Here is a 17,682-nt window from a genome sequence, read left to right as displayed (position 1 = left end):
CCCTGCACAGGCACAGCTCTGCTCCTCACACGGGAGGTGACTCTGTCCCTGCACAGGCACAGCTCTGCTCCCCGCCCGGGAGGTGACTCTGTTTCCCTGCACAGGCACAGCTCTGCTCCTCACACGGCAGGAGGAGGAGGAGGCGGCCCTGCAGGAGGAAAACCCCCCGACACACCCGGTTATTGCTGTCGGGGGACAGGACAGGGACAGGACAGGGCTGCCCTCTCTAGTGTAACTGTGTGGGACCCACCTGGGGTGGTTGGGTATCACAGACCCAACTTCAGCAGTTTGGGACGGGTATAAACACAACAAAAGCTTTTCTAAAGGAAAAGAACAGTCTCAGACCAAAGGCTGGAGGGAAGCATGGATTAAACAGCCTTATCCTATGTGCAGAGAGAGTACAAGTGCTGCCCCTTACAGTAGAGAAAGCCCTTAAAGCAACTGAAGTAATTTAAGACCTCAGAATTGAGACTTGCTTCAATTCATGACTGCAGGGCTTTCAAACCTGTGACACACAGAGGAACATGCAGCTGGCCAGGTGTGTCTGATGGAACACATTCCAAATCTGAAAAATAACGGTTCAAATATTTTCCTTAGGACTACCTATGACCAGAAGGAAAGGAATAGCATATTATTACAGATTTAAATAGAATTAAAATAAATACTTCATTTCCTGCAGTGCCCGATGCAGTGACATTCCCAGGGAATGAGCAGCTGCATGAGATGCAGCACAAAAGGATATTTCAAATGCAGCAAGTTAAATACCAGCATTGCTCATTTTTTAGTCTTCTCCTATTGTCATAGCCATTCACTCCCTGCTACTAAATAGCAGGTATAGATTTAACCTAATGGGCATTTAAAAGTCAAAGAGCCACAACTACCACTTACTTTTCTTTGGTTAAAAATAAAAATTAAAAATAAATTGTGAAAGCTTTGTCACTATACTTGACTGTAAAACCTTTCCCAAACAATTCTTAAACAGGACAAACTGATGTATTGAGGAGCACCATGAAAACCCTTTGGAAAAAGATCACAAAAAGCAAATCAAACAAATAAACGAAAAACAACCACCAAAAAAACTCCAAAGAAAGCGCATTCCCAGCAGCTCAGAGCAGCATTTCCCAAGACAACCTCACCTGAGGCCATCCTGCCAGGAAACTCAACTCAAAATACAAAATAATGTTATACACTTCATTCCATTCAAGTAGGTAGGTTGTTGTTGCTGTTTCTTGGTTTGTTGTTTTCTTTAAATACTGTTAATATTTTAAGTTTGTTACTCTTTAACTCAAGCCTAATAAGCTAAAGGAGTAGATGGTATTGTTGCTCCTGATGTAAAATCTTCCATAAAACTAAGTCTCAGAAGATGCAGTACTGATATTAAAACAAAATTTAAGTAATTTGCTAAACAGGAGGAAAAGCTTCTCCAAACATCCTACAGGCTGTCCACTCAGCAGCCCAGTGCCCTGCCTGGCCTGGCCCTGGACACAAAGGAAAACCCAGAGGGATCTCGGGTGGTCAGTGGCCACCACAGAAGAGTTTATTGTGAACACGTGCCAACATCACAAGGCTACACAAACACAGTCACTGGTTCCAAGGGGCAGAACTTCCGTGGAGAGATCCAGCTGATCTATCAGCTCTGGCTGGGATGAAAGGCTGAGCAGTGGATAAAGGACTAGAAGAGACATACTGGATCATACAAATGATTAGCATCGAAACAAAGAGACTGCACACCTACTGTATTGACTCTGTAAGCAATAATTTAAATAAAACCGCTGACACTTCTGTAGGATGGACAGGACAGGATTATTCTCCTCATTCCCAAGTTGTGGTAAGGACGACTCGCTCCTGTGGCGACACACCAGGGTCCCGTTTCCCCTGGCTCCAGTCCGTGTGTGGGCACAGCTGTGGGCGCTGCGCAGGCCGGTGCAGCAGCCCCAGGCAGGCAGGGCAGGCAGGCACAGCCCAGCCCCTGCAGGCAGGGCTAGCAGGCAGGCAGGGGCTGCTCCTGGGGGCTGCAGATGTTGAAGACCAGCCCGATGCGCAGGAAGAAGCGGCGCAGCACCGCGCGCAGCTCGGGGATCAGGTCGAACTGCATGATCTCACACAGGAACGGGTAATAGGTGCAGGCGTGGGCCCTGAACTGGCCGAGACACACAAACACAACATCACTCTCCACTGCTACAGCAAAATAAACTGTTGACACGTTCCTGGCTGCACCACCTCGTTAGAACACCAGGGCTCACCCAAGCCCTCCCCGTGGCCCCGGGAGCTCCGTGTTGTTTGTGGCAGCAGCACACACAGCCCTGCTTTGGGGTTACTCCCTAAACAGAGTCAGGGTGTTGGGACTCCTCAGCCTAGAGAAAACAGGAATATTTGCATTCCCTTTTCCTCAAAAGGGCCAAGATCCTGAAAAATTATTCTTGCCATCACTGTCAAGGAAACTGGAATTCCAATTTCACAGGGGTGAAATTCACCCTTACCATTCCTGTGCTGCTGTAATAGAGCATGAGCCCCTCCCTGACTGCACACTCATTGTGCTGTTATATGAAAGCTGTTCAGTAACTCTATCCACGTTCCCACACAACTGGGAATTGCAAGGATGCAGCCCCATTCCCACAGAGCAGAATGCCTGCAGACAGTGGAGCTGCCACTTCTGTATGGCAAGGAGAGCACTGGCTATGAGGAACCTCCCACCTCCAATCTGCATGGAAATAAAGACTGAACTCAGCTGAAGCAAGAATGAAAAACATACCCAAATGCAGACATGACTTCTTACCTTATCATCACTGATTTTTAGTGTTTTTGTTAGAAGCAACAGCAGGAGATTGGTCCAGGCCTCTCTGTGGCTTTCCGAGTTGACGGTAATAAAATAGGCCAGGGCTTCACTGCACACACTGCAGAGATGGCACAGTTCACACAAACCAGACAGAAAACCCTTCTAAAGGTTCTGATTACATGCTCTGTTTGTCCTCTCAGTGTACTTTGTTTTCAAGCAAGATGTACTTCCATGGGGAAGTTTTCAATCACATACAACAACTTTAACTAGACAGATTTGCTTTTTCTAGCACAGGAATCATTCTGGATAACTGAACTGAAATACTTTTCATGTTGGTGACAGAGAAGGAAAAAGAAAATTAATCTGCCTGATAAACATTTTGTAATTGCTGTCACTTTCAACCTGCAAACTGGAGTTTATGGCAGGTTACACTGCACTCCTTTTCAATCAGTGTATCCTATTCTACCTCTACTGCTATGTACTCAGATGGGAAAACTCTTCAGATGCCATCACTTGCATAAAGAAAAGCCTGGATCAGGCAGAAGGTGCTCCATCTATGCCAGGCACATGGCTCCCTCCCTGCTCAGTGACCTCTGAGCACAGAGTGTCCCCAGCTGTGTGTCCCTGTCCCCAGCCCCCTGTGCTGTCCCACCTGGGCAGGCAGAGTGTCCCCAGCCCCCTGTCCCTGTCCCACCTGAGCAGGCGTTGCTGCACCGCTGCCCAGTCCCCTGTCCCTGTCCCAGCCCCCTGTCCCCAGCCTGCTGTCCCTGTCCCACCTGAGCAGGTAGAGTGTCCCCAGTCCCCTGTCCCTGTCCCCAGCCCCTGTCCCCAGCCCCTGTCCCTGTCCCCTGTCCCTGTCCCACCTGAGCAGGCGTTGCTGCACCACTGCCCAGGCCCCTGTCCCTGTCCCCAGCCCCTGTCCCCAGCTGTGTATCCCTGTCCCCAGCCCCTGTCCCCTGTCCCTGTCTCACCTGAGCAGGCGTTGCTGCACCGCTGCCCAGGCCTCGCGCCGGCTCTCGTCCACGTACATGCGGAACAGGATCCTCAGGCAGCAGGCCAGGCTGCTGGTCTCTTGCTTCAAGAGGTTGGGTTTTGATTTACCCTTGAACCCTAGAAATCAGTCCCACACAGGACAAGAGGGAACATCCAAAGCTGCTGTTACTAGCCAAAACTAAATTTTATCAACAATATCTCACCAGTAATGATTTCTTGTCCAGACAATATTTCCTACTCCTTGATTTTGACTGAGTTCTGATTTATTTATAAAGATGCTTAACTACAGCAGTACCTAACTGTGTAACACTACTTTAATTTAAAAAAAAATAATAATTTAGCAAACAGAATTATTCAAGTCATCAGGAAGGAGACAAGCAATAAAATGTGACTGTCCAATAAACTCTAGAGATGATTGCAATAGCACGCTGTCGTGTGATGAGACTTAAAAAGCTGGAAGTGTAGTTCAGCGTTTTTATCAAATAAAAGCCTTACCTGCTCTCCATAACACAGTTCGCTGCTCATAGTTTGAATTAAAGGCCTTTGAAAATGAGTGAGACTCTTGCAGACAATCCAGTAACTTAAAAAGGTGATGTGAAGACATGTACTTATACATTCCTTGGTCTTCTGTGTCAATGTGGATATCTGCATCCAGTGTGTCTCGCTAAAGAACAGGGGGAGAGGGACAGAGAGAGAGAGAGCACAGGCCATAAACTCCAGTGACTAATTCCATTTATAGGTGCAGTGCAGGATTAGGGCAGTACAACACAGCAGAGTGGTCCTGTCAGAGATCAGAGCTGTACTCCCCTCAGTAGGGCACTTAAGAAGAGAGAAGTTACGATCTAACCTAGTTACTGATAAGAAAATAAGACTCAAGAGCAAGGGAAGAACTCCCTTATCAGGACATTGCAGTCACAGCAATACAGTACAGAACATTTCCTCTTCTCTAGAAGCTGACTGGGTAGATCTGTTGAATTCTGAAAACACCAAAATTAGCAACAAAACCAGTGTGGGTTTAAATGCTGCCTAGTGTAGAAATCCCCCATCCTTGGCTCATGTAAAAATTAATTAAAGGGCTCAATATTTTTAATTAATTTCACTAGGATTTTAACTACACCATCCTCAAAACACTACCTGAATGCACTAACCAGAACTTCCAGCTTGGGGCTTTATTAACAGCCAAGCCAGAGCTACTGTGCACTACTGGCCAGAACCAGAACTTTCAGGGGCAGGGACATGTCTGAGGTCACCAATGAGCAAATCTTGACCATTGGCCTTGCTGAAGTTCAACTTCTGCAACACTTCCTGTGCAAACACCCAGAGCAGAGCCTCAGCTGTGGCTAAATGACACTCGGTCTAATGAGCAGAAAAGAATACTTTCCCCCAAACAAACAAATACCATTTTTGATGAGCATGTATTCCTGATAAAAACAACCATAATCTATTATATTGATAATAAAAATAAAGTAATACAACACTACAACAGGCAGGCAGAAGAATCACAACTTAAGAGTAGTTTACACACACATTCAGGGTAGTGCTGAGAGTCAGAAAAGGCTCTATTTTGTGAGACATATCAGAGCATTCCACAGTCTGTACTTGACTGTCACAACAAGGTTACAGGTAAGTCTGATGGTACCTGAGCTGCAGCCATGTGCTCAGCATCTTCCTTCTTGCTCGTTGCTGGATAGAACACTATGTTATCAATGGTCTGTATCAACTCCAGCTGCACCACACACTTGATCAGGAGGCCAGCAAATAGCTTTTGGTCTAATGAAATGGAGCAACACAAGTTTCAGAAGCAATTCATGATGATTCACTTACAAAAGGCTAGAAAAATATGACATTCCCCTTAACAATTTGATATTTAATAATGCTGTGAATTATCTTCTCACTGCAAAGAGAGAAGAACAAAATCTCACTGCAAGGCACAAACACAAATTGAAAAGACTTATCCCAAGTTTAACTGCCCAAAACTTTCTGTAGAGAACACAGAAGTGAACTAAGATTGGCTGTAAAGGTGGATTGAAAAAGCTTGTATGTTTTCCTTACTTGCATAAGGACCACCCTTCCAGCTCTCATCTGTTGGATTTGAATACTGGCTTTGTCCCCTTTCAGAGGCATTTTTATCCATGCTGCTCAAAGACTGGCGGTCTAGGTCCAAGTCCTAGAAGAGAGTGCAGAGCAATTCCAGCAATGTGAAACACTAACTCCCAACCAGCTACTTCAGATGACTTCTCTAATCCTAGATTCAAAGGCTTCCTGCATCTATTCTTTACATCCTTTTATACAATAACTCCAAATACGATCTACTGACAATTTCTTGTCAGGTTTATTAACTACAACAGAATATTTCACAAGCTAACCTAACACAAAACCCTTCAAGTCACTTTATCACCCTGAGTTGGCTCTTACCAAGTGTTTTTCAGATGAATCTTCCTCCATTCCTACAGGCTTCCACGTCAGCAAGCTTCACAGAGTTAAAGGAACAAAACAACAACAAGAAACAATAAAAAAACAAAATATCAAACAAAACAGAATAAAACAAAAAATGGAATATTGCTGCTTTGGAATTGGGTGGCAATATAAGAATTAAACTTATGAACTTACACATGAGGAATAGTTGTTTTGAAGATTTCTAGCATACAATTGCATGTCTGGCCCCAGACTTCAGGGCTGAATTTCTGTCCGTTGAGTATTACCAGGTTTTCCAGGCAGTTTGTACCTGATCGTGCCAACTGCTCATTATCTGTGAAAGAAACCTTCCATATTTATCAACTTCTACAATATCAATGAAAAATTAAGCATTTCCTATTACTGCTCCATTAAAAATTTTTACCAATACTGTGAAGTGCACAATCTCTTGGCTCAAAGCCTATACAATATGTTACAACAATATGAAGCTGAAGAACCTACTGAATAGAAAAAAAAAAGAGTTTCAAAATAGCCTTCATGAGATGGAAATCCAACCAGGGAAGACAAAAGGCAGAGCAGAAGAAGGGGGCACACAGTGGGAAAAAGGAAGGAAAAGGAGGAACTGGAAAATTATGATTTACTGCAAGATCATCCCGACATTCCATGCCAGTCACATGCAGGATTCCAGGTGTACGATTTAGAGCCACAAAGAAAAGATGCTCTTTACAAAGCTGTGTTCAGAAACACTTGCTGGCTGGGAGAAGGGTGAAGTGGTGTCAGAATGCAGGGACACATCTGTCTGTGTAAATAAAGGAGCTGATGTGTCCCTGTAGTCTAACCAGGAAAGGTTGTTGGCAGAAGGTTTAGAAGATTCACACCATTCTCCAAAAGCTTTTGCTGTGTCACAGAAACAAAAAAGTTCCCTAACTCAATGAAAAGATTGGGCTCAGATATTCAAAATATTGCATCAATCTACTGCAACACGTATTGTCCTAATGGGAACTTTTATTCTTCCAAAATTCAGTTAACCTTCCCTTCTTAAATAATGAACATTTAAAACTACATTTGATCAAAAGATACAGGTAAATGAGGTACCTTGTTTTACACACCAGTGCAGCTGTGCCAGTATGTCAGGAAGAAGGATCTCGTGCAAAGCCTCATAGAACTGTGTGAACACGTCACAGATGGCATAAAGGGCGTGGTTGCATGTCGTGGTCATCCACTCTGATTTCTGGGACAGAAAATAGAAAGTCTTTGGTTCCATGGGGATTCTTCCATGATGACAACACTTGATTATATGTGGCTGCTCAACATGAGACAGAGCCCTGAGGAGAACTCAGAACTAAAGCCTCACAACTACAGATGTCTCATCAGAAGTGCTCAGCTGGCCACAAGAACACTGCTCAGAAAACTGTACATGTTCACAGCAGGAGAACAATCTCCTTGAAAATAATCAGACAGACACACAGGTCACTGGACACTGAGGCAAGTTTCATTCATGGCACAGAATTCAGCAGAACACAGAACGTGCTTAGTTAAGTCTGGGGCAGTATGGGGTGGCAATATCTGATGTCAATAGAAACCGCTGCCTCAGATGTATGAGCTCCTAAAAGGACAACTCTAGGGAATGCTTGCTTTTGGGGATTTTTGTTTGGTTTTACCTCAGTTTGTTGTTCAGGGAGTTTCATATTATCAAAAATCCGAAACACAATTCTAAACAGGTCTTGCCACCAGTGCTTTTCAAAGGTATGCCCATAACTCTTCATGATTTCAAACATCACTGTTAAGCCTCTGTAAAAAAAACCCAAACAAGTATAGAAACAGATGTTAAAATGTCTTCCTGTGATACCGTCACTAAATGAATTAAAATAAAAAAGGAAAAAAATAAAAGCTTTATTACCTTGTACGAACATCTAACTTGCAACGATTAATGATACAAGAAAGTTCAAACAAAATAGGGAACCATCCTCTGACCCACACTCTGTCCCCAGGAGCCACATTCATGTCATCACTTGTGTATTCCCTTAATACCTTGAAGATCAGCAGAAAAAAAAGATTTAAAGAAAAAGTTATCTTAAAAGTGTTTGATTGTGACAAATTTAGATACTACCAAAGGTACAGACAGACTTGGAAAGTTAACAAGGAAATCTAAAATTGGCAGAAACCAGTTCTACGAGTCTCTGGGACCCTGAAAGCAGCAGGGAGTGGGGACATGCAATTGCAATGCAACTCCAGGCTCTCCTCAGCCAGTGCAGTGATTATTGTGTTCAGTATTCACACAACAGACTGATGGACAATACACATTTGTAACCACCTGCACTAGACATAACTAGAGTGACAGAACAAGAAGCACTGCTTTCCAAGTCATCCTAACACCACAAAAACAACCAAAAAACCAAGGACTATTTAATTCAGTTATTTCCCATTTGGACTTAAAGGACTTAACATTACTTAACTAGCCTTAGTTTACTGCTTACATAATACCAAAATTTCTCCTAAACCAAATAAGCCTTGAATACAAACACTTGCAATTGAAGTTTGAGTATGGAAGCTCCTTCTTAGTAGATTAATCTCCATTTAACAGTAGAAGAGAGCAGGAAAGGGTAAATATTCCAGTGTACCTGTGGTCTCTCAGAGACATATTTTGCACAGTAGCGGATCAGCCTGATGGCTTCCATGCTGGTGTCAGGGAAGGCAACGTTACAGGCAAACTCAGAGAGGCATTTTACTGCGTCCTGAAATGAGTCAATGGCTGCTGGAAAGTGCTGCTGAAAAATATTTGCTGTGAAGAACAAAGAAATACACTTTTTAAAATTTACTGACATTAAAATCCATAGATAAACTGCATCAGTCTAGGCACATCACCCATGGGATGCTGCTGTGGAACAGACAAACACAAAAGGACCAGATCTCCTGCCTTAAATATGGTTCTTGGCCCTCTCTTGCATTCTTCCCTGTCCCACCCCACCAACTGCATTCCAAAGTTCTACAGCAGACTATCTATATCCAGTTTGTCCTGTCCATGGCATTCAGGAGACTTAAAGGGCATGACCCAGGTGCAGAGTTTAAACAGTCTGGCTTCAGGGTTGTGTGTTTATTTGCCTGGAAATACAAAAGCCTTGTTCAGAGGAGTCTTTTGAAGCAGAGTCACAGCAGGCAGGCTAATTTGGGTGTATGCATCTGCCCAGCATCACTTACTAACTATGTGTGCTGTGGTCTGAAAGGCCAGCTCTACGATATTCCCATCGTGGTCTGAGGCTGCTTGATGGAAGACTGCAAAGATGTTTTTCCAGCCTGAACGAATGTTACCAGCCTGAGAGTTCACCATCTGAGCAATACAGCGGATCACCATGTCTCGAATAGTCGGAGACCTTAAAAAGAAATGCAGACAAAGGAAAGCAAGACTACTTTACACTGGCACGAAGTAACTGCCCCACTTCCCTGAAAATGACTATCTAACCCACACCAAGTGACACCCCTAAGTGGGACTAAAGCAGAAATTGCAGTGCCTCACACCTGTTTTTCTTCATAATATGCTCAAAAGGCCTTAGGAAGTCTTTCTGGAAGCGGAAGTTGGCTAACTCTCCCTTCTCAAGAAATTTCATTGACAGCTGCCTTAATGAGTCTACAGCAAAGATGGCAACATCTTCGTTAGGGTTACACCCAACCTGGAAGGAAAGCATATTGTCAGACACTTATCAGTTAATGTGCAAATTATATGAGTAACAAATTCATCACTCAGGGTCCATCTCAGCCCACTAAACATTGCTAGCACATTCTAGTGTTCAGACACTTGGGAAAGAAGGGGTTCTTGTTGAAGGGGGCTTTCTGTCATGCCTTCCATCTAAACAGACCCATGGATTTTGAATGCATCAAAGCAGCACTGTAATAGCCAGCTAGATGCTAAAATTAAAATACAGTATAATACAATAAAATAAATTAAATCTTTGGTTAAAAAAAATCCCATCCTAGTATGATGCAACTTCCTAAGGAAAATAATTGTTCCAGGATCCCTTGTGAACATTTTAGAGGAAAAACTAACATGGCATTTTATCTGAAGGAAAAGACAAAGAAAAAATTACAAAAATACCAAATCATATAACAAAGATTATGATTATATATTATATTATATATATTATTATATTATATTATATTATATTATATATTATATTATATTATATATATATTAGGAAGATCATTCCTATAAACTTCTCTATTTGTACACTTTAGATTTTTAAATAGGTGCTTCCTCTAGGTGCATTGAATGGAATCTTTTTCAATATCAGAGTTTAAGCCACTAACACAGAAGGGAAAAGCTGATTAAAGAAGCCCCACAATTATGCCTGTTGTGTAACTGGATTTGAAGAAGAACCTTATTGAAGTGGTCTCCAATGACGTGCCAGATCCTGGACCACTGCAGCCTGATGCGGTTCATGTTGTAGTAGGAGATCTCCACGATCTTCTGCAGGCTGAACATGCGCGGGTGGTGCGGGGACGCCAGCTCGTCCATGGACACGGCGCACAGCCAGCGCACAAAGTCAACTGCAGGGGAGGAGGCTGCAGTCAGCCAGGCTGCCCCCGGGCCCGGGGCCCCGGCACCCCTCACACGTACCTATGGCGTTCCCGTCCAGCCTGGTGGAGCCCGTGAAAATCCTGAAACACAGCAAAGAGTTGTAGTTTGAGCTGCGCATCCACAGGAGTCAGTTACAGCCCAGGGCTGCAGCAAAAGGTCAGCACGTCTGGAGGTGCCTCACAGTCCTCCATGCAGGAACTCTGTACCCCTCGTGTTCTTGCTCCTTGGCAGCAGTACGTGCACCTTCCCTCAGTCTAAGCATCCCCTTTCCTGCACCAAGGCACAGCCTGCTCTGCTCCTGCCCCACTGCAGGAACAGGCACAGGCTCACAGGTTTACCCAGGCCAAGTTATGCTGGAACACTCATTTGGGTGACAGCATGTTAAATTTCATGGGGACAATAAATAGACAGTAGGAAAGCTTTGCTACAAGACTTTACTGGCCTCCAGCCACCTTTGATCTTTATATCCTCTGAAAATATGGCTGGCTGTGGCTGTCAAAACAGACAGGAGAAAGACTATGGATGCCCTGTTGTCCCTTCTTCCCCTTCAGCTGTTCAGTCCTCAGAGGAGTTCAGACTGCTGATAGTGGTCCATATAGAACACTGATAAAGCAGAGAACATTCCCAAATGTTCTGGACTTTGATGTGGTAACAGACACATTTATGGTTAGACTAAACACTACAAGTCTGAATATATGATTGTGCAAACTTGCACAATTGCATCAGTAGTTACTAAGAACTCCCATTCCAACACCTGGTTTAGGATAGAAGCAACTCTTCAGACAACATTTCAGAAGGGCAGGTGACAAAGAGGATGACTTAGGCCAGAGTGCAGAGGTGACAGTCAGTACCTGTCCACTGCCACCACCACGCTCTGTGAGCTGGTCTCCCCCACGGACTCCTGGATGCTCGCCATGTGCCGCTTCTCAGCCCCGCTGCCAACCAGGTTCCCTGAAATAATCCATCAAAAACAGGATTTGCCACCAGGAAATAATGACTTTATATTAACTCCAACATCAAACAAAGAGAAGTGACTACTGCTTCTAGTTACCATGTAATTTATATGGAGCAGATGGTGCCTTTGCCAGATCTGTGCCAGATTATATTACACAGCTAAACATCAAATTGTTTAGGTTAAGATGATATAATATTGTTAATAAAATTGGAACAGATAAAATACTATTTTAAAATATGAACTCTAAGTCAGCTACAAATAGTTAATGCTGCACACTTGTATGTGCATCTTTGTGAAGTTCAGGATTAATAACCTTACCCAATCCCAGGCTCATAAACTCCTCTCCTGCAGAGGCATAGCTCTTAATGGTGCCTTCCCTCTCACGCCCAGAGCCAGATAAATACCGAGTTTTCACACCAGTTCCTATCAGCTGTGCCAGCTCCAGCTGGCTAATACACTTCAAGATCTAAAACCAAAGGAAATTAAATACTGTGTTTATGCACACCACCACCTTTTTATTCTTAACCTATATTTGTATTTAATATTTATCACCTTCCCATATAAGACAGCACGTTCAGTATTTAAACTAATAAAAATTTACCTCATGCCAAGAATTGCCAAGATAGTTGCCATCTGTGTGAGCAACTGTAATGAGAGTCTTAATGGTATCAATGTTCTTCTGTTTCATTTCTGTAATGCTGGAGCTGGCAGTCAACAGGGAAAAACGAGCAAGGGCCTGTACATAAGCATCTCGTTCAAGCTACAAGGCAAAGAAACAAGCATCAAAATCCCCAAAGAACCAGAGGAAGCAACTTGCCTACAAATTTTTTTCTGTGGATAGCTGGCACACTTAGAGCCCTTCCCAGCTAAAGGAGAGCAGGATGCCAGTCAGCAAATGCTCTTAATAGAAGATTCAGCAAGAAAAAGAAGAGTTGAAGAAATGCTGATTACATCAAGACTTTTACCACTTCAAGAAAGCAGATGAGACACTTCATCTTCTGTGTACAAGCTGTTTGCAGTTCTTCATCTGCCCCCCAGAGCCCACCTGGCCCCCAGCCAGGCTCAGGCTAAGTTTGGCACCAACCTGCATTCCAAAGATGCAGGCTATCCTAATGGCACAGCGTATTCCCTCCAAGCACAGGGATGCAACTTCTGTGTCATCACAGTTCTGCAGGCCAACGCTGTAAGCTGCGAGCAGGGGAGTCCACACAAGCTAAACACAGGAAGAAACTAAATTCAGAAGTCTCTTACAACTTTAGCCCAAAACACTGGGTTACTGAAGTGAAATATACCCAAAGAGTCCATCTGGTTCATCAGCAAACTCTTCAGAGTAATTTTCCCCTTTTTTCCCTATGCTTGAAACTCTTGATAACAAAGATACAGTGAGAAGCTGACACGCACCTTGAACATGGGCCTGACGTGGTCCAGGTGAGTGGCACTGGTGAAAGGAGCCTTTGCATGGCTCACTGCCTCCATGAGGGCCTTGGCTGTCTTTGCCATTTGTTCCATCTCCAGGTTGTACAACAACCTCCTCTGCTTCTCGTTGGCTACACCTACAGGGACACCACACACAGACACTGCTCAGCTGCTCTTATGAGAGCATATTCCATCCTTCACACTGAGTGTCACACAACGTTAAATAAAGGTATTGAAAATGAAATCTAAAGATAGAAATCTTGCAAAACCTTAGAAGTCAGGAAGCTGCCCCAGGCTGCAAGCAAGGAAGTCCAGCACTAAAAACCACACCAAAACTCAAGACTTTATTCTGTACAAAATAACTAATTCAGCCCTTTACTATGTAACACCTGCTATTACATAACTGTTCCTAGTCAGAGGTGCATACTCTATCAAGTCATTCTGCCTGTAAAAGTGGATGGAAAATCCTGTATCTTCTTAGGCTCACATCCTCAAAACAAAACAAGCCCTCACCAACACGATAAATAAATTAATAGCTTAGTGTTTCTTTATCCTTATACTACAGGGTGCAACTTCAACTTCCAAGCAAATTAATTTTGTTCCTATTTTGATTGAGAGAACCTGCAAACAGCACGAAAACACTGGAAAAGCCACTATGCTGAAGATTCAGGATTCACTAATTTGAATTAAAGTAGTACCAGCTATTCTGAGTAAAAGTAGGGAACAGCTGGGGATATACTGGTTTCTACTGGGCTACACACAGAAGCCCTCTTTGGTCTGGATGAGGAGAGGTGACTACAGATGATGACAAACTCTCTAATCTCTCTGGTTTGCAAACACTATCACAGCCACTGAACTATGGAGGGAGACAAAAACACAGCCCAAATCAAGCCCTCACTCACTGTCTAGCACATAAAAACAGGCTCATTGCAAAGTTCCCCCTCACACTGGTGTTTAAAAACCCCAAGGGATCTGGTTTCTAGTGCTGCTCTCCAGTGGTGCCAGAGGCTCCCAGCACAGCAGCCAGTGTTGAGTTGTAACTGAGCCAGTTTCCTTCCACACAGCTCTAAATGTCATTTTCACCAGGACTCTGCACACCACTGGGCCATCCCCAAGTTCCTGCCACAGTTCAAGAGCACCATGGTCTTCCCAGTTTCTAGTTCCTTCTTACTTGGTTTGCTGCACTTGGTTGTAATTGCATATTCTTTTGTCTCTTTCATGGCAATTTTCTTTCCTTCTATTTCTTCATAGATTGTGGATAAATACTCTTCTGGTAGGTCTTTACTGTCATTGATTCCTCGATTCATTTTAATGTACTGCTCCTTTGTCATTTTATTTTTTACCTGTAAGAAGGAATAAGTTGGATATCAGATTTTGAATGCAAGTTCCAGGGAAATTTGAACTTCTGTAAGTTTGGATTTTTTAAATTTTTACCTGTGGACTGTGCAAGTCTGTAGTCAGCATTATAATAGAGTATGCCAAAACATAGGCAGTGTCTGCACTAGCAAATAGTGTTTGCCTGAGGGAGGAAAAAACAAAACAGGGTTATAGACTCCCAAATTCCTCAATCCATTAGCTCCTTTCACATGCAGGAAAAATACCCAGAAGTGCTATGGATTCAACCAAGGAGCCAACAAAGACTTAAGGTGGCACTAGAAATGCATCAAACCTCAAGCAGTTTAAAACACAAAAAGGAGGGGAAAAGCACATCATCTTTGCAATACTGAAAACTAGAGGTGACTGAGATTTTCAAGTAGAATTTTTAATTCTAGCCATTTCTACTGCTTAATATTGTTTTTTATACTTGACTGATCTACATTTGTCTAAAATTGTCTCTGTATCAGCTGTTGCATTTTAACATGCTTAGGGCTCTCCTTTTCCAGTAATTCCTTCTAGCAAGTCCTTGGGAATAAAGCAAGTGCCAGCCTCAATATCCTTCCTACCCATTATCAGCAGCGAGATCTCCTCACACAAGCCTGCACAAGCCCCTGGCCTGGCATGAGCTGAATCTATCCTGCCCCTAAGGGGCACACAGCAGCACAGGGAATGTGCCTTGGGCCCTGATGTGACACCAAGGGTGTGAATTACCGTTGGTTGCACTCGATGTATCTGGCAGCAAACTTCTCCATCAACCTGTCGATCTTCTGGGCCTCCCCGGGGAGACGGAAACCCTCCAGAAAGATCCGCAGGGCAGAGACAAAGTCCTTGCCACAGAAATCCAGCTGGTCTACGTAGGCATACATCACCTCCTTGTTAAACTTGCTGCTTTCCCCGAGGAATTCCCCTACCTGAGTCTACAAAACACAAGAGACAGTTATTACTGTGCAATCCAAGAGGGTTTCCAGGCCAAGACTGGCACAGCTCAGCTCTCAAAGCTGACACCCCACTGAGCACAGAGCACAGAGGGGTGGAGAGGGACAGGGCTACCACATATTCCCCCTCAGTCTGCATCTTCCTGCTTTCCTCCCTGCCCAAGGCAAGGTCTGCATTGCTGCAGGGCCAGGGAAGGCTGCACTGTGCCCAGCTGCACATGCAGCCCATGATCCTGCTTTGCTGGCACAGGGCTGCCAGCAGTGACACTGCTGTGTCTCCCTCCAGCCCAGGGACAGACAAAAGGCACATCCCACTGACAGGGAACCCTCCAGCACTGCACTAAGCAGCCTGGGGCAGCAGGTGAATAGCAGGTAGCTTTGGCACTAGGGGTGCCCATGAGGAGCCCTGCACGTCCATTTCTCCAGGGTGTGAACTGCAGAGCAGGGGCACACAGGTACCAGGACAGGGCTGAGGGTACTGGGGCAGGTGTGTTCGTGGTGCTGTGTAATCTTACAGAGCACAGGCGTTCCTCCTGGTGCAAGAACTGTGCCAGGTCCTCTGCTGTACTGCCAAGCATTCCCTGCTCCTGCAGATACTGTATTCCTCTCTTTGGTTTTTTATTAAACCTATTCAGACAAAAACATGAGAAAATTGACACACAATTAAAAATATCACAGCCTATAAAATTTGAGTTTTACAGAGTCCTCGTAAATCAAAGATTCTGCGTCCCTCAAATCAATTTCTCTCTAGATGTACACACTCTTACAGAGCTGAGTCAGCAAAAAGGAAAGCTGTGAAAACCCCTCCCACTCCATCCAGGATTTTATGCAATTCCTTTTAACTATAACAGCTCCAGCACTGTTTTTTGACAACAGCAGGTGAGAGTCTTCAGCATTAATATCAATTTGTTAGTATCCCTACAGGTGTGACTGTGAGACCATAACAATGCATTTCATTACTAGTAAAATTGAGTTTTCCTGTCATACTGGGCTTACAGTTCTATCCCATGCTCAATTATTTCCTTTTGTTGCTTGATGACTTCAAATTGCTCTGGATCATCTGGGACAGCAGTCTGGGTACCAACACTTCCAACTCCTGAGGACACAGTGGAGTCCAGGGAACTGACACTGCTCCGCCTCCCTCCAGTGTCCAGGCCTTTGCCTTCAGCCATTTCCTGCTCAGAGGGTTTATATGAACCTGTTCACAAACAAGGTGAGATTCCATTTATCCTGGTTTAGTCAAGAGCTTTTAGTTACAGAACCTTTAAGCAGAAATCTATGAGTCAATATTCTTATTTTACTATGTATACTTTTCAGCAGGCTGCACTACACTACATGAAGATGCTCTATGGATGCAATTCTAAAATAACCCAACAAAAGGCAGAAAAGCAGCAACATCTAAGGAGAAATTCCAGCACTTCAGCTTAGTAACTCCAAGACTGCTCACATGTCTTGTTCTACATGAGCTTTTACAGCAGACAAGGACCTGGCTAAAGCTCATCAACAGAACCCAGTTATTCAAACCAGACACTTGGAGAATCCGTTACCAAACAGCACCAACAACTGTTTGTAAAATACCTCCCTTGTGTAAACAAATTGTTAGACACAAACCTGGCATCCACACTTCTGAATAGCTTCTAAACACTGAACAAACACAAGAATGAACTGATTAAATAAGTCAGTCTCTCTTACCCAAGCCTGTCTGATGATTTGGGTTCACATAAAGGTCTTTGCTCCATTCTACCATACATTTTAAAATAGAAACCAAACATTCAAGTCCTTTTTTCCTCAGGCTTAGTTCCTAAAACACAAAGAAGAAGAAAATAGAAAAAGAAAAAACAACCCCTGCTGAAAACAGTCTCTACAACAGTCTCCCTCTAAGGACTGGAAAAGTATAATCGTAAAAATAAAATGTTTATGGTGGAGATATGGCACAAAGTCTGTGCAAAGCAAATCCACAGACAGTACCACTGGTCCATGAGCTCCAGAAAGGAAAGTCAATTAATTGAGGCAGAGGAAGGCTCACTTGGTTCTCTCTCCCTTGGCAGTGCAACTAAAGAGACCAGAACCAGCCTGGTCTCATGGTGCAAACAGGCAGCAAAATCCCCAAGTAATTAACAGCACTGCTTCAGTGTCCAATTCAAATCATCAACCCAATAAAGAGTAAGTTATCAGTAGGTTACAGACAGCATGAACCTCTGGAAGTGTCAGTAATGATGCAAAGACAGCAGTGTTTATGAAA

The 17,682-nt window shown here is 43.8% G+C and overlaps 1 protein-coding gene across 2 annotated transcripts in view; it reads right to left on the bottom strand.

The window, feature by feature from the left end:
• Positions 1–255: 255 nt before the first annotated feature.
• Positions 256–17,682, bottom strand: part of ARFGEF2 (ARF guanine nucleotide exchange factor 2) — a gene marked incomplete at its 5' end in the record, with an annotated part of 30,079 nt that continues 12,652 nt past the window's right edge. Inside the window, 27 exons of one of the 2 annotated variants that reach the window (XM_083873143.1) lie at positions 256–2,140; positions 2,777–2,894; positions 3,748–3,886; positions 4,265–4,433; positions 5,409–5,539; positions 5,822–5,936; positions 6,185–6,239; positions 6,380–6,518; positions 7,280–7,415; positions 7,846–7,975; positions 8,085–8,215; positions 8,806–8,966; positions 9,383–9,555; positions 9,701–9,852; positions 10,557–10,726; positions 10,797–10,837; positions 11,609–11,708; positions 12,031–12,178; positions 12,314–12,472; positions 12,797–12,925; positions 13,114–13,265; positions 14,300–14,471; positions 14,563–14,647; positions 15,217–15,422; positions 15,956–16,067; positions 16,437–16,638; positions 17,133–17,241. In XM_083873143.1, coding sequence (XP_083729269.1) covers positions 1,982–2,140; positions 2,777–2,894; positions 3,748–3,886; positions 4,265–4,433; positions 5,409–5,539; positions 5,822–5,936; positions 6,185–6,239; positions 6,380–6,518; positions 7,280–7,415; positions 7,846–7,975; positions 8,085–8,215; positions 8,806–8,966; positions 9,383–9,555; positions 9,701–9,852; positions 10,557–10,726; positions 10,797–10,837; positions 11,609–11,708; positions 12,031–12,178; positions 12,314–12,472; positions 12,797–12,925; positions 13,114–13,265; positions 14,300–14,471; positions 14,563–14,647; positions 15,217–15,422; positions 15,956–16,067; positions 16,437–16,638; positions 17,133–17,241 — 3,693 coding nt within the window. In that variant the 3' untranslated portion in view covers positions 256–1,981. The remainder of the gene's footprint in view (positions 2,141–2,776; positions 2,895–3,747; positions 3,887–4,264; positions 4,434–5,408; positions 5,540–5,821; positions 5,937–6,184; positions 6,240–6,379; positions 6,519–7,279; positions 7,416–7,845; positions 7,976–8,084; positions 8,216–8,805; positions 8,967–9,382; positions 9,556–9,700; positions 9,853–10,556; positions 10,727–10,796; positions 10,838–11,608; positions 11,709–12,030; positions 12,179–12,313; positions 12,473–12,796; positions 12,926–13,113; positions 13,266–14,299; positions 14,472–14,562; positions 14,648–15,216; positions 15,423–15,955; positions 16,068–16,436; positions 16,639–17,132; positions 17,242–17,682) is intronic. The other variant, XM_083873144.1, reaches the window with a different exon arrangement.

The sequence above is a fragment of the Zosterops lateralis genome (genome assembly GCF_965231275.1).
Source record: "Zosterops lateralis genome assembly, chromosome: 16".
Classification (NCBI taxonomy): Eukaryota; Metazoa; Chordata; class Aves; order Passeriformes; family Zosteropidae; genus Zosterops; species Zosterops lateralis.
Note: the sequence above shows the minus strand (reverse complement) of the source record. Positions and strands in the feature narration are given on the sequence as shown.